Source organism: Homalodisca vitripennis, chromosome 8, assembly GCF_021130785.1.
Source record: "Homalodisca vitripennis isolate AUS2020 chromosome 8, UT_GWSS_2.1, whole genome shotgun sequence".
In the NCBI taxonomy this organism is placed as follows: domain Eukaryota; kingdom Metazoa; phylum Arthropoda; class Insecta; order Hemiptera; family Cicadellidae; genus Homalodisca; species Homalodisca vitripennis.
This window is the reverse complement of record NC_060214.1, coordinates 7,878,639-7,900,093: the sequence shown is the minus strand read 5'-3', so window position 1 is coordinate 7,900,093 and position 21,455 is coordinate 7,878,639. Positions and strand designations below refer to the sequence as shown.

The window sequence follows — 21,455 nt, the reverse complement described above, 5'->3', positions numbered from 1 at the left end:
TTTAATTAAAACTACATGTTTTAAAATGTGTAGTGATATTTAATGTTTATAATGCCAGATACATTAGTGATGTATATGTATTTAGTAACATATTGTTTGGAATTAGTTAGTTTTGTTATATCAGTAGTATTTTATGCTACTTTAATGTTATTGTTGTGGATAAATCTACATTTTTTATTCATCTTGAGCACTAGTATTTATCTTGTTAAAAATTAAATATCCAAAGAAATGTTCAAACTGCAATGGCAATATTTAAATGTAAACCTAGTTTTTAGGCGACGCGGCAGGTTTCATTACTATGCTGTAGATTTCAGTTTATTCTTTGACTGGATTTTATTTTCCACAGCGAAGTAAAAAAATCTTAAAAGTTTTAAATTGTATGCTTTAGCGCGGTGTAAACAGGAATACTTAAAAGATTAGAAATTAAAATGTGAAATAGTTTCTTAATTCCGAGAAATATTAATAACGTATTTGGATATTGGCAGCAGAGAATAATGAATGGGCCTTCCGGCTCAGTCGAAGAAGTAGGTGGAATGTGTAGCAACTGAAATAGTATTAATTTATTCTCTTGGGAATTACATGTGTACTCAATATCTAGGTAACAGTTCAAGATACCAAAAACATTCTTATTACAAAAGTTAGTACATTTTATAAACAATCGAGAACATTTTTAGTTTTTCTTCATAGTTCATAATTATATAACGGAGTTTTGATTTCTAAAAGTTTAAACCGTTGCCATATTGGAACGAAATGTTATACCAAGCAGGTCAGTGAAATTTGCCGAGGTATTTATAAGATCAAGTTTGTACCAAGTTTCAAAATTGTTTGGAATTTTGGGACAGTTATCGTATCCACAAGCCGATGTACATGGTGTCCCTTAACTCTCTGGACAAATGTATCCCCACGTTATTGCTCAAGTCAAGACAAACACATTTCACAATATGAACGTGGGTCTCCGATACTTAGATTTCCAACTGTCTGTATGTGTTTTTTATCAAAAAAATAATATCTTAAAAAGCATTAAATTAAATTACACCAAATTTGACACAAATTTGTTTGATAACAAGGCCAGTTACTGAAAAGAATAGCATGAAATTATCTTAAGTATTTTTTTTTAATGGCGGCCTTCAAAACTTTTAAATTTTGAAGATCTTAAAAACTAGCAATTTTTCTCAAGAATTGCATAAAATAACAGGCGTTAGAAGATTTTATCACAAATATAAGGACACCAAAATTATTTAAATGGAATAATAAATAACTGGTTTAGAGCAGATTTACTGTGACATGACATGGCCCACATTGAGGTTCTCAGCGAATATCCAACAATACAAAAACTGAATAAATGGCAGCGCTCAAAGTTTTTAAGATATTCAAAGTTTAAAAGTTTTAATGGCCGCCATTTAGAAAATACTAAAAATAATTTCATGATATACTTTTTCAGTAACTGGCCTTGTTATTATACACATTTGAGCCAAACTTGGTATAATGTAATTTAATTTTTTTTAGGGTATTGATTTTTTTTTTAAAGACATATACAAACAGACTATGAGAAACTAAGCATTAGAGACCCATGTCCATATAGTGAGATATGTTTGTCTTAACCTGAGCAATAACGTGGTATACCTTTTTTCAGAGAGTTACGGGACAATCTGTATATAATTTTCAATAAAGATTAAATCGCAAAAAGTAACTGCTCCGTTGGGACTCGAACCCGGGTCTCTCGCTTGCTGTGCGAGCATGCTATTTACAAACTTTCGAACTTGGGTTTTAAGCTCTGGCGACCATTTTCAGTGAAGTTATGCAGAAATGTTCATAAATGCAACTATGATGACAATGAATTGCAGTAGGCTAATTTTGTATACTAAATCTAATCATTCTGAATTGTTTATTATACAAGTATTGTATTATCTTCAATACCAAACCGCTAATCTTATTGGATCAAGAACCTCGCATTCCAGCAAGAAGTTTCCAATCCAACTGAGGGTCATGTTTGTTTGAACGAGGTCGCCTGGGCTGACATCTGCTCTATGTAGGCCTACTCTCGGGTAATTCAACACCAGATGTTGAGATGTTTGTTTTAACATCCGAGAAATATGCGGTAAGGGCGAGAACCTCATTTGCTTATCTTTTACAAGAGAGTCCAGTCGTCTTATATGTATCCTGGACTCCTTCCACAAAGTGGTTATTTATCTACTGCTTGATAACGGGTAGTAAATTGATAATGGTGTTGTGGTAAATATTATATTTATTTGTTATCATTGTGTTATTCAACATGTTATCATTTTAATAATGTTCAGTGAAAAGTGGACAAAATTGAACATTTATTTTTGTTTACTTCAAACAACGTCCTCGATCGCCGTATTTCTAAATAATAATAAGGAAACACAGAGCAGCAGTTGAAATGTGAAGGAAATCAGTGTTTACAAATTGGACATTAGGTTTGGACCTAGAATTCACTTTGATAGCTGGGGGGGGGGGGGGGTGAGAGAGGAGGGTGTTGACATTTTACTCATACTACGGTATTATAAATAGTAGGTCTATAATATATTGTTAATTTTTATTTCTCTCTGTCTCCACATCTCGAAAACGTACTGACCTATAGATGAATTTTTGCACGAAGCTTCATTTCTAGATGAGGAACATTGAGGTCGATGATGGTGCATGTTACCAAATGGGATTGGGCTGAGCGTTAGCAAACATTTTTACGTTATTTTTATGTACAACTGTGATGGCGACGAGTTAATAAATAAATTTGTGAACAGAGTACAATCATACTAGATTTTAAAGTGGGGCATATTAACACATGTAGCCTAACTACGGAAACACATACATCATATTTTGGTGACTTGGTGTGTTTTGTCTTTTGTTATACACTGTTACACTGTAGGCAGGCCTACATTGCAGTAGTTTCATATCACTAGTCAAAATCACTTTGTATAGAGCTGCGATGAAGACGAACCCTAGAAGTGGCAATGCTAAACTTCTACTACAGTGGCAAGCTCTTTTTGGCCGCTTTGCAGACTATTTTTCAAAAATTCGCCAAAAATATGATTTTTACTCTAACCTAGTCATGTTGCATACTGATCTTTTCCAAAAGAGTTGTACTTTTATATTATGGCAAAATAATATGATTTCTTAAAACCTCAATTGGACTTATTATATGTGGAAAACCAAAAGGATTTAGATTTAACAAACTAAAATTGTAACTTTGACACTTTGTAAAATAATAAACACATAATTACAGAACATTCATTATATACAAAAGTTATAAAAAATAGTTACCTACAATGACAAAAGGTAAAAATTATAAGTAAAATTATAAAAATTTAAAAAAAATTTGCTAAAGAGCAAAAAAAGTGATTTTGTTGAAACTGGTAAAAACCAACCTAAATGCTGTAGAATCTTTGCATACTAAATGTTACTTTGAAGAGAAAGAGTTTTTCTATAGATGTACCATCAGTTTATTTCAGTAATTTATTATTTTATTTTTTGTTTGTGACCAAACTTGAAAATGAAATTTGTTGCCAGGAAACATTGAATAAACAAACTAACCAAAGATTGTAAAAACAATGCAACGATTTATTGAATCGTTTTATTATTCAAGGTTTATTGAATCATCTTGTTTAAAATTTCACTAGCTGAGCGAAATCTTGGGATTCAAACTCGCGATTCTTCAACATTTCGGGTAGAGCTGAGATTCATCCCTGTCCTGGGAATGCTCATTCCTGTCCACTTCCCACACCGGGCTCGACTTCCTGTAGTCATCTGATCCCACGGCCTTGTCCCCCGCTGCAAGAGATAAGCCTTCCGCTAGGTTGCCAATACCTTGTTGCTCTTTTCTTGGACCACTGTGTTTAGCTATTTTCGTGTCTTCCGGTCTCTAAAAATGTCTATAACGCTGAATGAATACCCTAGCATTCAATAATGTACGTGCATTTTCAAATAACGATATAAATCGTTTAATAATATAAATATCGAGCGCGTTGTCTAGGCGCTCACTTTTTCGGAGACCTACATAATTAAAGCTTTTAACCCTCGAACTGGCAGTAATTTTTCCACAAATGGCAGGCCGTTTTTAGTTGTTTTGTTCTTTAAAGATTTTGTAGAAAATACATTTAAAACATGCTATGTATAAAACAATATCGTTTTCAGGAAGATATGGTGGTAATCGTGGTAGAAACTCATTATGAAAAATTTACTCCACAAAAAACGACGGTTTTGGTTTTTTAATTTTTTTTAAGTGATGGGATTCCACCTTGTAAAGTGTGATAATATTATAAATATTAGAATCTGAGATAGACAATTTATTCTTCATTTTATCTAGTTTCAGAAAATGTACAATGGTATCTAGGTTCTCTTGAAGAATATATTATGTATAGTAAAAATCCACAAATAGTGCACTAACTTTGTTACTATGGTTACGATTATTTTCGAAACTTTACAAAATATATTAGGATAGGAACTTTACAACTCACCTAGATATTAGTAAGGAACTTTACAATTCTTACACTAAATTTTTCAAAAATATAAAAAAACTTTAGAGAAATGTCCGTAGGCCTACACTACAAAACAATAAATACATTAATAACCAATTTATAATTTTTATACAGAATATTTAAAAGATTACCAATATTTAGTATAGCCTAAAATAAAGCTATAACGAGCTATAAACCAACATTATAAACCATAACCGTGACATATCTTTAATTTTCAAAATGGATTTCAAGATTTATAATGTCACTGCGATAATACCGTTACCAAAGCAGCAAAACAAATTCCACCATTGAAATCAGCAATTCTTTCTGTTTGAAATGGTGTATAAATAATGATAGTAGTATGATTTATCAACTATATAAACTGTAAAAACATTGCGTGTCATATCGACATTAATGCCTGTTCGAGGGTTAAATTCATTGGTGTTTTTCTCTCTGGATATTTTAATCTTTTAGGTTTTACTGATTTAAAAACTTGAATCTTTCAAAGGCATTTCATGTTTAAACATTTTTTTTCACAAAACATGGTTTGCTTTTGGGTTTCAAGCTGCATTTGTAGTGGATTGGATGCCAAAATTTCATTCAGATTGCAATGAATTTCCTTAGGAAAAATATAAATGTTTCTGATCACTTCATGTGAAAAACTACTTTTTTCTATGCAGGGAAATTAATTATTAAATAACTATAAATTTAACGATAAATATAATTTATAAACCCAACATCGGTGGCATCATTACCTCAAAGTTGCTTCAAAAGCGCTGAAAGTTAATAGTTTAAGGACCGGAATGTTGGAGTTGTTAGTACAGAAACATTTATAAAACAATGGCCTTCCCTTCAACAGTGGCGATGGGACTAAAATCTTTTTTTACAGTTAAGATTATAAATTTTATTCCTCTTGAAAACCTATCGAGCCCGCTTTGCGGAAAGTTCGAAGAATGCGTTTTGAAGCGGACGACTTTCCCTCTTCGCCGTGTTTGGCAGAAATGGAAAGTGGCGTCGACTGCGTTAGGTTACCGAAGCGAAGATGAAACAACAGGTCGTGGGTATTGCAATCGCTCCAGGCAGTGCTGTACTTAGAGAAATGTATGGGGGGGCTTTGATTTTCTTGGGGGGGGGGGGGGATGGACAGTGGACTGTTATTGCTGACGACTAATTGCGTTGCGGGGTTAGTGGTGGGATATTTGAGTAGGCCTACATTATTTTGTGATTCGAATAACATTTCATTAAATGCTTCGAGTTATTTAGGCAGCTCGTTAAGCTCTATTACTGTCTGCGAGTTATTGAAACTATCATCCAGTACTATCCACAAGTTATTGAAGTATTTCCAAGCACTGCGAATAACAATTCAATAACATGTATACTCGTTATTTATACACCCAGTGAGTGTGTTTGTCATTCACATAAAAATTATAATTTACAATTCATTATGTAAGCAATAGGAAACTTGTTAAATAGGCTATGTCGATTTAAAATTAATAACTTTGTTTAAACCAGAAAAGTTGTTTGGACAGTGAAGTTATCTTTATTTTTTAGATTAGAATAACATACTTTAACCCTCGAACTGGCAGTCATTTTGAGTGTTTTGTACCCGTACTGTCAACATTTTGTAAAAAATATATTTTTACTATTAACTTATAGGCTATTTGTAATACAGGTTTTTCAGGAAAGTGTGGAGAAAATCGTGGTATAAAAATGTACATAAACCATAAAGTAATATTACTACACTAATTTTTATTAAGTGATGGGGCTGCCCCTAGTAAAGTGTGATAATGTTATAAATATTATAATCTGAGATAGGTAATTTAGTCTTCATTTTATCTAGTTTCAGAAAATATATAATGTTAGCCAGGTTCTCTTGAAGAAAAATGATATTTACTGTAAAATCCACAATAAGTACTCGAAAGGTTAAATTTGTTACTATGGGTACGAGTATTTTTTTAAATGTACAACAAATATAATTCTTGTACTAAATGTTTTCAAAATATACCAAACTAGAGAATTAATATGCACTAAGAAACAAATCATAAATAATTCATTAGCACTATAAATCAATTAAAACTAATTTCAATTTTTTTATTTTTGAAAAGTGGTGGAACTTACCTAAATTTGTAACTATGGATTCGATTATTCTTAAAATTAATAAAAGAAATTAATTTTTACACCAAATATTAATAATAAAAAATAAAATAATAATAAATAGGCCTAATTTATTTCCCCCAAAATACAAACTGAATATTACAAACAAAATATTATTAGCAGTGCTTAAAAATAAATAATACTATGACCTAACGTATTTACAATAGCAGCAAATAACAAATACAAAAACAGTTTTCTACTTATTTTATTTGCAATTTATGTAATAGAGTAATAAAATACATTACTTATTACTTAGAGTAATAAAATATACAAAATAGGTTACATCCTTTTAGGTTTTTCTTTATTTTTTTATACTAATAATTAGACCAATAAATTATAACAGACAAAAAACCCAAAATATACCAAAATTTAGCATAGTATAGCCACAAATATAGCTATAAACCATATCCATGATATATCATCAATTTTTAAAATAGCTAAATCAAGACGATCTTTCAGGCAAGTTCTATGACGCAACTGTGACATCACTGTTGCCAAAGTAGCAAAACAAATTTCACCATTGAAGTCACCAATTCTCTCTGTTTGAAATGGTATATAAATCGTGGTGGTAGTGTTGATTGTGGTGGTAGTCAGATCGACATTATAATGTCGATTGCCAGTTCTAGCGTTGGGCGTTGCAATCTTTTAAAAGTCGTATCGTCTGTTTGAGAACTCTATAGAAAGGTCCTTGACAGTAGAACCTTGGTAATGGGTTCCTCTTTGTACAAGGATGACCTGTATGGATGTAGGGATAAAATGTTACAGGGCAGCAGAGTTGTATGTAACTCAGTAAAGAATGTTATGTCGGGACCTTCGATATTCCGCTGTTTTGGTTAATTATAAAAAAAAATAGTTCAGAAATGAAATGGGCTAAAGAATTGAAATTCTGCATTGAACTGGAGTGACGCCTGTTACGCATGTGATGTGGCATGAGGTAGGCTGAGTTCGGACCCAAAGTTGCTACAGTAACTAAGCAGTGTGTAGCAGGAACTACCAAGGTAGTCTGGAATCTCCTCTCGCCGTTTCAGCGGTGGCCGCGCAAGGTGTTGGCGGAATGGAGGGGTCAACAGCCCGGTGACCTAGTCAGCGGCGTGCGTCGGTGTTTACTAATAATTAACTGGGGGACACTCCTACACGCTTTTCGCGACTGGTAGGTAGCAGACTCGGCTCTCACCCGTCGCATCGCGTCTCCGATTTCTTTTCCCAGTCGTCAAGCTGTCAAACTTGAAATTCAATGATTTGAGGAGCATTCGGATTTTGAATATTATAAGTGGGTTTCCACAATTTTTGTCAAAGATTCAAAATTTATTTGTGACGGCAATTTTCAATAAATCCTTCATTGCTACCGCCTACAGAGCTTGGAATTCCTTTCCGGATAGCGTTAAGGTGGTGCAATCGATTTTGGGTTGAGTATTTTGTTTTACATCTTACTGTCATAATCTTTCAAGGTACCCTTGAATGCAAAGAAAGAAGAAACATTTTTTTTCTTGTGACTTCACAAGGAATTATAGACATCTGAATTAGTAATTTTGGGCTATTGAAGGCACCATTGAAAACTGCTGATGATCAAGATTTCCAATTTTTACAGTAAGTATGTGATGTATGAGCTGAGGGATTGATATAATATTTATTTTGAAAAATACGAGTTAATTTTGTCAGCTATGTATAAAATGTTACCGAAAAAATATTAATTATATATTTTTTGAGTTAAAAATATGATACTCCCTTTGGGAGAATAATATCTAAAATTTGGTGTTATTTAATTTAAAAAAAACGTATTCATATAGAATCTGACTTGATTTTTAAAAGACTCCTAGCGCCTTCGTATTTTCAGTATGCTTCCTGCCACGCTGTAAAGGACTGGAAAGCCGGCAACGGTTTAGTTCACCTTTGAAAAATCTCTTTTTAGATCGGACGACCGCGGCTGCCGAGACCGATGTGAGTGAAAGCGGGCGGAATGAATGGCTGAGTGAATTGGTTAAAATATATTTTGTTTGTCGTGTAATATATGTTATTATACAAAGTAATCTTTAGTTTTAATTATTTAAAAACAGTAGCCAGATTTAAGTTGATTGATTTTTTTGACTGGAGTTATGTGTTTTGTCGTTCGTTTCTTTCTTGGGGTTAAATGTAAGAAAAAGATTCATATGGTCCTAATTTCGCTGCTATACTCGTGTACAAGTATAGAAATTATTCCTTAATTCCACCTGAGACTATAATATTTTTATGCACCTTCTGACTTCGCGTCTTTCTTCAGCGTGTTCCAAAACAACATGATCCTCGTTTGGAACCTAGGTGCAGTAATATGATGGGTTTGGTCGAATGCCTGTATTGAGTCAGACGAATATAACCTATTGACACTGTACCAGGTACGTGTGGGCCACACTGAGATATTTGTTTAACCATTACGCATTTAAAATAGACACAGTTATGTGTTTCCTTGAACGAGTGTTGTTTAAAGGTCTATAGAAAGATGTTTAATTGGATATGGTCTGTAATTTTCCATTTTAAATTACCCAGAGAAGAACATTGTGTTTTAACTAATTTGTAACACGTAATAGAGTCGAATTATTCGAATGTTCGTAAACAACATATGAAGTTGACAGTCTCCCAAATATTGGAAAAGTCTATTTCTTGCAGCTGTAAACTTACCCTTGCGCTTTTTTTATCCATATAAAAATATTCATGGAAGAAGTGTTCTGTTATATTATAAATTACGATTTTTTTCTATTCGGAATCATCTTGTTCCATTTTAAATGTTTGCTATTTAGTACAATTCGAGTTTTTAAAACATTATTTACAATACAAATTAATAATAAGGGGGGGGGTGCAGAATAGGAATTGCATGGAATTTCTAACAAATATATTTGGAATAAATGTATGTCCCACCGTCCAAAGAAAGAAAATATATTTATTGCCTACATAAGTTGTACATTGCCAATTGTTTTCATATTTACAGTTAAATGTATAATCTAATAAAGGTATGTACCTAATCTTTTACTGGAATACGTTGTGATAGATAAAGTGTTATAGTTAGCATTATTGATTAAACTTTTATACACAAAGGAGATTTATTTATTGTGATTTGGTTCCATGAAAATGTGTGGTAACTGAATTATACTGGAATGGTTATGTGTATTTAGTTTTTAATTTTTTAGACTGCTAGAATGACAAAGTTCAATTCTGAGGAAAATCTTAACCGATATTAATTAGCTCTTTGTAATTATAATCCTGCTGTAAAGTACGTGGAGCTTATGATTCCATAAAGGAAAATAATTTTTAGTCCTCGTGCGGAATGAAAGTTATTTTCGTTGGCTGAAAGCGAATTCTTTCTCAATCACGGCGCAACCTTGAGCTCGGCGCAGAACTTTCCAGGTGAAAGCTTGGTCTTCTGCCAGAAGATACAAGATACAGACTGTTGCTTTCGTTATCAGAACTCTGCACTCCTCTTATCACTTACCTTGATATTCCTGAAATGCGGTCTAGTAGATTCGCCTTGTCTTCTACCGGAAGATACTAGATACAGGTTGCCCCTTTCTTTATCAGAACTATGCTTTCCTCTTATCACTTATGTTGAGATTCCTGGACTTATGTAGAAACACTTGTCTGTGGTTTATACTAAGTTTTCCACAGGTTGATCTGTTGACATAAGAGGTTGAAAGAGCCTCGAAATCAAAATTACGATGTCCCTTACCTTTTTGGGACAAACTTCAATTGAATAAATTTTTACTGTTTCTAGATAATTTTATTAATTTAATAGTAGTTTGAGGAGTCAGGAACCCCGAAGCAGAATATAAATTGCAGATTTATGGATAGAGGCGTTTGCAAGCATAGCGTAAAGTTTAGGTAACTGGGAATTGTTTATGCGGTCGCTGCATTCCTACATTTGCTTGGCCCCGATGCCCAGCGAACAATTAAATACTGTAGAGTGTGGATGAATTGCCAAAGTGTGTAGGTTTATGGAGAGCTTGTAGTAATAGCTAATAACTAAATGAAGATAAGTTATTAACTAGCCAAGGAAGAGATGGTTTTTGTGGTTCTAGCCCTTCCCTTACAACAAATTAGCGTCACTAGAATTAACCATTGACAAAAATTTGAAATTCACTGACGCGATCGCTGTTAACATTCAACAGATTATGGATATTGATCTCTGATTCTTTTGAATCTCTTCTACCAGTAATCTTATCTCTATATCATATTACTGGGTATAAATTAATAATAATCCCCCTATAGACTTTATTCTGTTTGTACTTACGATCATTGCTAGGTTATAAATTGTAACATGTTTAGATTAGAGTTACCATAATCAGTGGCGGATTTTCCATTAAGTCTGGGGAGGGGTCTGGGAATGTAGGATTCTACGGTGGTCCTTTGCCTGAAAATTAAAAAAAAAAACCAAAACCCATCTTAAATACAATTTTAACCCTTTTTATAGAATAACGTTTACTGGTTTACGGAAGAAAAAAAAAGAATATGTATATTCGGAAATACTTGGGGAAGGGCCATGACTTCTATACCTTCCCCCTTTAAATCCACCACTGACCAAGGTCTGTTTTTGTATAGAATATATGTGGTCTAATATTTTTAAGGCTCAAATCCAACGCTATAACGTAGGTAATAATTATAAGGTTATTTAGTTGGTCATAACCAGACAAATTGCAATTCTCAAATCAACCACCACCCGATTGGGCCTAAATATATGACTGTAATTCAGTTGGGGTGGCAAAGGAAGGCTTGCGCTGTCCTATAAATCATTTTCTAACCTTGAAAAATCAATAATATCTCTTAAATTCCTCCATGCGACGTAAGTACACAATTTAATACACTACTCACAGATTAGACACAGGGACCCCAGAATACAGCACGCATGCTGCAGAGGAAACTTTAGAAATCCTCCACGGATCATTGAGTGTTCCTCTCTGAAACAGAAAGTGGTCGGGAAAGGCAATAATTATTGCGCGGCGTACGTCGGTCACTGGTCGAGGAGGCTGTACAGGTGGTTCCTGTTCTGGTTGATCGCCTCAGACAACCAGTTGTATCTCGGCGAGCAGCGGCACTGGTGGGCGAGATTATCTCTGTTCGTGTATGACTGCTTGATAAGTGATGCTACCTCTGCTTTACACCCCTGCTATCTCTGACTGCCTGATAAGTGCTAACGCTAACCTGTGCTCTACATCCCTGATACCTCTGACTGCCTGATAAGTAACGCTACCTCTGCTCTCCACCCCTGATACCTCTGACTGCCTGATAAGTGACGCTATCTCTGATCTACACCCCTGATACCTCTGACTGCCAGATACTTGACGCTACTTCTGCTCTACACCCCTGATTTCCTGATAAATGGCTACCTCTGCTTTACACTCCTGATTTCCTGATAAGTGGCTACCTCTGCTCTACACCCCTGATACCTCTGACTGTCTGATAAGTGACGCTACCTGTGCTTTCCATCCCTGATACCTCTGACCGCCTGATAAGTGACGCTACCTCTGCTCTACACCCCTGATACCTCCGACTTCCTGATAAGTGACGCTACCTCTGCTCTACACCCCTGATACCTCTGACTGCTTGCCGTAGGTGTTCGCCTGGAAGGCGCTCAGAACGGGATGGCCGCCACTCAGAGGTCGCTCAATGTCCATGCCCCCGAGTTCACCATGAACAAGATCCATTCCTCCAGGTAAGTTTGGAGATAGTGACTCAAGTTATAAGAAGTTAACTGTATCAATATTTTTTCAACATTGTAGGTAATAACCATGCAACAAAATCGCATAATCAACACTGGCTGGAAATAAATAAAATATTTTAAAAAAAACTGTTTTGTGTTTGTATTTTTTATATTATGATTTCTAATTTTTCACATGTTAATTCATATCTATCGTAATTTATTTTTGGTTCCGAATTTTCGTTGATCGTGGTGGTTGATTAATCAAAATAACTGAAGCTATGTAATAAATATTGCATTTGAATTGGCCCGTATGTAAAAATTACGTAATTGATATCGTAATTTCTTAGGTTATTTTCACATTTTGTATACTGTACCATATATTATGTCATACGTAACAGAGTATATCTTACGTCGATGCCATTGATCGTTGTCACTAGTAATTTTGACGTGAGGTAGTAGTCTAACTTAACGGAATCCACTGATGGATTGAGCAATATATGGGTGGCCTAGAATGCCATAAACAAACTGCCAAGGCCGACCTACTCAGCTGTTCGAGCGCTTACGCGTCAGCTGATCGTCAAATGAAAAGTTAGGTTAGGTTCACATTGTTGTGCTGGTTGCCCGTCCTCGCACTCACAGTATCTAACCAGTTGGTAAGTTTGTACTCGTCCTATCGTTTAATTGAAGTTTTAGCCATACAGAACCTCAATTAATTAAATATAAGTTACAGAATATAATTATTTCAAAATTTAAATACATCGATTTTATTCATATTTTATAACAATTGCAGAAAGAAGTATCAATTCTCCAACTGCCACAAAACCACCTTGTCAGGGGTAAAATATAACGGAATTTTACACTTTAAGTGAAAATATTAAATACCATAAATCCTTCTTTTCCTTCAGATTATGTTGAGAAAATTTTAAATGGCTGCAACTTTTTCCTGTTAGTCCTTAAAAATAAGATTAACATTTGTCTCATACAGTTATCTATTCAATATTAGGACTATCCAAGGTTTTCTCCATTGATATCAAGGGAACAGAGATGATTAAAAGAATTAGAGACCAATTTCCTTAGTGCCACTATATTCAGAATATTGGAAAAAAAATTATTTTGGAGCTCATTTATTGGAACAATTATCTACCAATTAAACAACATGATTTTATCTCAGAAAAATGGAAATATTGCACTCGCTTTGCTCATCAAGCACATGACAATACTGAGACTGGAAACTTTATCAGCTGTTTTTCTGGAACTCCCAAATAACCTGGTCAGTACCTGAGATGTGGGAGAAAAAGGTCAAAGATAGTTTGAAGCTATCACACTGGGCAAGAGTAAATCAGTAAATGTTACAGTTTTAGTGATCATGTACTATATATTGTTAAAAGCTGTAATCACCAGCAGTTAAATGACAGAGGTACTAATAATCAATAACTTTATCATAATGGCCTAATCGTCAATTTCAATGTCGAGCCTTGGGAGTTTTACAATATTCTGGACTCCTAATCTAATCTATTGGGGTTTTATCTTGTCTCTGTCCTGCTTATATTAATGGTTTATTTAATTATTGTATTTTGACAACATGCTTGATGATATAGAAAAATACTTTATGTAATACTTATGTTTATAATAATTATTAGAAGGAAACTGAATGTACTATACATTTTTATTTCTATCAGAGTTTGCTACTGCTATCCTCCAAACGGAAACAACCTCTCAAGGGAGGATATAAATATACTTCAGAACTCAATAAAATTTAAAACGCTTAATCTTCCTTTCAAGAGACTGCTAAAATGCTGTCCATGGAAATGGTGTGCAGAATGCTGACAATTTGCATGATTCATAAAGCTCTTATTCTTAAAGAGCCATAGAACTTTTAAGTGAGAGGCTCTTATACTGGGTAGAGCTCTCAAAACGCATAAGCATAATTTGGGAGAACCGTAATCTCCATTTTCCCAAAGTGAAACTTAAGGAGGAAGGGTTTTTCACACTGGCCCCAAATTGTTCAATGACCTCCCGTTGCAAGTCAAAAGTGTAGTTTTTTATGAAAACTAAAAAAAAAGTTGAGAGATACACTCGCAATAAATTACACGTATTAAGTAGGAATAATGTAATTTGTTATTCGTTTTTTCTCATTATTATACTGTAAACAATTTCTTTATGTTTTAGGTTAAGTTTATATGTATTTATTTGTAATTTGCAGGACTACAGTTGATTTGAAAATCAATTGGAAGTTGAAATATTTCCTGTGTAAAAATATATATTCCTACTACATATGTTGGCTAAAATAAAGGAATTGTTTTATATTTTTGTATTATTGAAATAAAAACAATAATATAGGTGCTTATATCTTTATCATATTTCTTTATTGTCACCAATGATAGTCAAAAGCAATCGGGTCACAATTAATTATGATTTGAGGAAAAGTGTTCTCAATAAAAGAAGTGTTGTCCTACAACATTTTTATTGTAAACTATCGCTTTGTTTAAAGTTCATTATTGTAACAATTGTTTAGCTAGGATAGCAGATAACCTTTTGGATTCAGAGTTTTAGGGGTTGTGACCATCTACATCATCATGGCATTTGTGGTAATACACAAATATGTGGTAGTCGTACCTCTTTGTTTTGTTAATTCAAGTTGAGAACATTTAGATAGTGTAGAGCAGCAATTTCTAATAATTGTAAAATCTTTATACAGGAGTTAAATGATTTTGTATTAAAGTATAATAATAAAAATACAACAAATTCATTCAATTCAAACACGGAAGGCCATATTGTACGAATAATCTGCAAATAACATAAGCATGTTTTCTAATAAAATGATCTAAACTAGACATATTTTATGCATAAAAATACAGTATGTTAACGTATTAGAAATTAATTAATTATGATATAAATGTTTTAAATTTTAAACATTTTGAATTTATTTTGTATAAACAAGAATGAATGAATGAATGAATAATATTTATTTCCCAAATACAAATTATAACACGTACAATGTATCTATATTACTATAAATCCTACATCCATTATTAACATAATAGATAATCATCTAAATATGGTAAAAAATGGCTGCAAAATATTCAATAATACTATTCCATCAGGGAAAAAAAATAGGGTCTAACATGGGCAAGTAGCCTGTGCGTAGACCCGAAGCCATTATGGCAACGATATAGGAACGGATTTTTAGAAAAAAAAATTAGTTATATGTGATAGAATATTTTGTAATTAAGAAAAAATTAAATAGTAAAACAATAAAAGAAATACAATACATTAATGTTTATAGTTTTGGGAGCAATCAGTTAACGATGACAACAAACCCACCTCTTTAAGCTAAAAATAAAAAAATAAATAAAAATATATCAAACCATAACAATCTAATATCTGTCGGATACAACTATTTCCTTCCAGGGGCAGCCGGACGCAACAATACACGACGCAATGACTGAGGGTAAGGTGAGGGGGGTCAAGGTCAGGTCCCGCCTGTTGTACCCGGTCACAATGAGGGCCTCGACTTCCTCGTCACTGAGACTGATAAGCAGTTCCGACACTTTCCTTTTAAAAGTCGATAATGCAGTTTGTTTGAAAAAGTTCTACGCCTTCATATTTTAAGCACAAATTTCGGTAGAGTAGTTGAGAAATGTAATAACAATTAGTAGTTGAAAAAGATTTAATAAGATTGGAGGTAGTAAATCCTATGTTTCTAGAGTATCTAGTGCTGTAATTATGAGTAATTGGAATAAATATTTCGGTAAAATTATTGAACGTGTGTATTAATACAGTACAGTTTTAATGAAAATTTTTCTGACCGTAAAAACTCTAGTCTCTTGGAATAGGGTACTGGTCGGGCAACGCTTACTCTTCCTAAATGCAGCTTTTAATATTGATTTTTGAATTACACTAAGGTTATGAATTAAAGTTTTATTTGCTCCACCCCACGCAATAATACCAAAAGACAGAATCGAATGTACAAATGCAAAATAAGCTACTCTAATTTCGTTTACGTTCAGAATATTTGTTAACTCTTTAAAAGCAAAAATATATTTCCTTAATCTGTTTTTTCAAATACTCAACATGTTCCGTCCATTTCATACGATTATCAAATATAATTCCCAGATAATTTGTAACTGCTAAACACGCTGTATAATTTCCACAGTTACAATTAGTGTTTGTGTAATTTCCACAAGAGTGAATGGTCAAGTCCAGAGAGTACATAATCTGATTGTGTAGACAACGAAATTGGCATAAATTTAGTTTTTGAAATGTTTAGTGTTAAAATATTTTGATCGAGCCATGTTTTCACTATTGCCAAAATCATTTAGAGCATTTAAGCGTACTTCATTCCAGGTCTTTCCCCGCGTTAAAATAAGAGTGTCATCGGCAAAAAAAGAACTAATTTACTTGTTATATTCAACTTAGATATATTATTGATATATAATAGAAATAAAATGGGCCCAAGTGTGCTTCCTTGGATCACTCCGTAATTAATGGGCATTTGATCGCTGTTGACACCACAGATCGTTGTTATCTGTCGCCTATCTGTGAGGTAGGAGGACTGGAACCACGAAAGAGCGCCGCCCCCGAACACCCACAGCCTTAAGCTTATCTAAGAGCTTATTCCTGTTTACAGAATCAAATGCCTTTTTAGATCTAAAAAAATTAACATTAGACGCCTCTTGACCTGCTATTGCTTGATTTATTTCTCTGCAGACATCGAATAGAGCATTTGAAATGTTCTTGTCTGACCGGAAATCCATACTGATTCTTCGACATAATATCATGAGTAAAGAGATATTCGACCAGCTGTTTCTTTTATTATTTTTTTCCAATATTTTAGACAAAACACTTAGCAGAGATATCGGTCGGAAATTACTTTTATCGGTATATTCGTCGGCTTTATGAATCGGTATAACTTTAGCTATTTTAAAAATATTTGGGGAAAGTACCAGAACTAATGCTCAAATTGATTAAGTGTAGTAAAGGTTTGCAAAGAATATTTAAATTAAATTTAAGAACTTCAGCTGAAATGCCATCGCAACCGGGGGCAGACCCTCCCCGCAGACCGGATACATGACGTAAGATGTGTTCCTCTGTAACAGTATGCAGTGTGAAACAACTGTTCTGTCGGTAGTTCCTCGTCAGTCACAACTGGGTCGCCGCTAGGGTTAATGTTGTTTGCTAATATTTCGCCTACATTCACAAAGAAGTTATTAAATTCGTCTGCTACATTTTTAAACAAATCGTTGTTTACATTAATAAAGAACAAGTGTTATATTAATTTACAAATCTGTTCTCCACAATATACAATTTAACAACTGTCACTAAAGTTTGCCAAAATTTATTGCACTAAAGTCAAAAATTAATTAAAATTACTTAATAATTTATAAAAAATTATATTTAGAAGTATTTGAACATTTCAAATTATTATGGTTATTTGAAATTTCTCCATAGAAAAATAATTTTTAAAGTGCCTGCAAATGACATTTTGCAGTTTAAATTTTCAAAATTTAAGTGAGAATTGTGAAGGTATGGGATTTATATTTTCTTATCAGCTGAATTAGATCAGTGCCAAATTATTTGTTTTACTTGCACAAAAAGCATCCAAAATCTGAAGATGAGAGTAGGTACCAACAATGGATTTTCAATTCTATTTTGAAATAATGATGCTAGTAGTATTTATACCAGGGCTGTCATAAAAAATTATAAATTTAAATAATGTAATAAAATTTATTCTGCACATTAAGACCACAGGGGTAACTTAGGGGAGAGGGGATGATGGGGATAAAACTCCCGCCAAAATCATTTTTTTAAATATAGGTGTAATAGCAACACCACTTGTTTGTAACATACCTGTAGCAGTTGAATACTTGGAATTGGGCCAATAGGATTGATTTAAATGTATATTTATTCTATAACCTCTGGTGTGGTGTGCTCTTCAGTCAGTTTCATACCACCACTTCCCTCTATACCAGCCAAGTCCTAGTTATGCCATTGGTTACAACACTCAATAAGATAATAATACTTTATACATTATTCTCTTATTGTATCTTCATTTTCCATTATAAGTGAAATATTTTGGGTATATGAATTTTGGAAATTTTCAGATCCACTTCAAACATGATGATGAACGGATATGGTATGATGGGTCATCAAGGATATGGTGGGAAAGCTCCCATGATGCATCAGGGTAAGGCGGCACCACCGATGATGAATCCCTTGCAAATGTCCAAGTCCAGTGGGAATGTGCTACATGCCGTGCAGCCCCAGCCAGCTGCTGTGGTCCCCAACACCGTCCAGCAGGTCAGTTGTAGGTGTAGAGTTGTTGGTCCGCAGTGTTGATGTTGATGTAGATCCACCTTTCCATCCCAACATCTCTACATTTCCATTAAGTGATATGCCGCTCCAGGACATCTACAGGGTTAGTCAGACACATCGGTTTTTGCTGTACCCAGTGTAGATTCAACTACGAGAAGTTAGAACCAGTAGAAGTTATTCAACTCGTAGAAGTTAGAAACCAGCCAGAAGTATACCTTTCTTATGGGGGCCTCATAACAATGTATATTTTTTTCATTCCGTAACTGTTCCAGATGCAGCCCCGAGCAGTCCACTTCCAGGAGACTGTCATGGCTGTTCATGCACCACACAAGCCCTCCGGCTCCAGCTTGAAGAGGTCTAAGAGCCTCAGTGCCACAGACACTCTGAGGACTTCGCCTATCATGGGTAACTACTCAGACCTCGGTAGCTTCTCCGCCGAGGTCCAACAAGACATTCAACAGGCCATCAAGGGTATGTCACTTGATCAGAAGTAAAATTATGAATATAACATTGCATACAGTTGTTGATCAAAATAGTTTTTAGCACATTTATTTTGCTTGAGAACCGGCTATAGTAAAATAACCGTGAGATTTTCTTCATAACAATAATGTTAAGCCTTATGCAATTTTACACTCATATTCTTTGTCATAAAATTATGTGTATATATTTTGTGGATTATTTAGAAAATTATCCCAATCTTTGTTATTTTCATCGTTTTTATATTTCAAAAGTATATAGTGTACAAAAATTAAAAGCGTTTAGGTGCATATTAATTATATGTTTAAAATGAGACATCTCCCAAAAGGCTTTGATAAAAAATAAGGGTATAAACTGCATTAACACTATTCTTATAGAGAAAAACATCAAGGTCATTTTACTAAAACTCTGCTCTTAAATTAAAGAACGACGAGAAAGGGGTTGTTTAGCAGAGATGATTACAGCAAAGAGCACTTAAAAAGGTTAATCTGGTATGAAATGGCAGATGTTCAAAGTATAACCCTTTTTAAAATATGGTACATCTTGAGCAAAGTTTATGTAATTTTTTTATCCCTTTGTAGACCATCTTCCGCTGGATCTGAAGAGTCACTAACTACCTTTAAAACTATTTCTTAAGTCCAGTTTTCATTTACTAAGTTTAACTTTCACAACTTTTGCCAAAGCAAGAATATTAAACCATCTTGAACAGGACCTAATGTTTCAAATGTTGTAAATGTTTCAAACTTTGAACCACCGTAATTTTTTAAAGAATGAACCTTTTGAGGTCAGATTTGCGGCATTGTACTCTATTAATAAAGAGCTTTAATTTAATGGCCTATGCTCTCGTTTAAGATTTATTTCTGACTCCTTGCGGGCCATCCCCCTGGCATGACAAAAAATGGTAGTTACTTCAAAAAGTAGATTTATAGGTGGAGTAATCATGGAGTAAACCTGTAATCATTTGGGAGTTATCAAGCTTATGCGGCACTTTGTTAACAGTATGTTTATTTACTGTATAGACAAATTAAATATGCTCAGGCGGAAAAATAAAACATTTAATATTACAGGTCTGTAAATGTACTTTGATGACAAATTCTGAGTATAACAACTTCCAACTGATACCAAATATGTATATACAGTACTAGTTTAAGATATCTAATATTGCTGTGCATAGATAAAGAGATTTCTTTAGGTAAATATTACTGAAAAATATTTATTTTTTGTTTGTAGACCCCAACGAGATGTCGGCTCGCTCATTGATGACGCTCGCCAAGCTGATTGTTGAGCGAGCGACGAGTGATAGACGCTACGCTGAATGTGCTGCGAAAATTTGTATTAGTATCATTGAAGTAAGTGTTAAACGTACTTTACTGCAGGAATATATCATTAATAAACATATTTAACTTTGAGCTTGAATGATTTCCATCGCAGGTTCTGAAGAATGTTCAACGAAGATTTTCTGTACCATGCTGATACTACTCTCGTAATATCTGACAGCAATCCAGCTGGTCTTAAAAGTAAAACTTTTAGAAGCTGAGAAGCAGCACAAATTTGGTTTCATGTAAATGAATTAACTTTTTAATCTGTAAATAAATAATTAAACACTAATAAAACAAAGTAGATTATTTTGAAACTTAGTAATAAGGAAAATGACATTTTCAGTAAATTTTTATGGATTCATCTGGATACAAAATTAACCTGAACTCCACATGTGAACGAAGTAAATGTTGAACTATCAACAGTTTTTTATGTATTTTATAAAATTGAACCCCTAATTCAAGCCAAGTATTTAAGAACTATTAATTTTGGTCTTTTTTAACATATGGAATAATTTTATCGGGACATTCCGCTCATGTATTAGAAATTCTGCCTTGTAAAACAAAATAAGGCAGAAGGTATTTTAGCAGGGGCAGCCATTGTGAATTACTATAGAGCTCTGTTCAAGGAAAATGTATGCATTAAACAGTTTTTAATTTTACAAAATTACATATGGATAGTTTTATATCTAAAAAGATATGCAGTCACAAAACTAGCTCAAAAAACATTTTAATGAATCTCAATGTAAACTTTCAAAATCAGTCCTGATTCTTACATAGAATTCTATAAGATTCTTTAATAAGCTTCCTGAACCAGCTAAGCTGACTCAACAAGTAGAGTTAGGAAAGTTTTACACAATTAGCCTGTTGAACTTAGTTTAACCCGAACTTTAACCTAGTAATTATGTGTTAGGTTAGTTATTTATTTACCTGAAGAAGAGATCAGATTGCAGATCTCGAAACGTAGTGCTACTGATTTTTTTTGTACTACTGAACGATGGCAAATATCCGGAAAATCCTGTTTCCTTCACAATCCTTCCATTGTCAAAAACAAAT

At 33.7% G+C, this 21,455-nt stretch overlaps 1 protein-coding gene across 5 annotated transcripts in view; it reads left to right on the top strand.

Annotated features, from left to right (window-relative positions):
- Positions 1-21,455, top strand: part of LOC124367240 — a 78,606-nt gene that overhangs the window by 49,923 nt on the left and 7,228 nt on the right. For all 5 annotated transcript variants that reach the window (XM_046823925.1, XM_046823923.1, XM_046823924.1 and 2 more), the window contains 4 exons: positions 12,204-12,303; positions 18,396-18,591; positions 18,879-19,077; positions 20,314-20,432. In XM_046823925.1, coding sequence (XP_046679881.1) covers positions 12,204-12,303; positions 18,396-18,591; positions 18,879-19,077; positions 20,314-20,432 — 614 coding nt within the window. The remainder of the gene's footprint in view (positions 1-12,203; positions 12,304-18,395; positions 18,592-18,878; positions 19,078-20,313; positions 20,433-21,455) is intronic.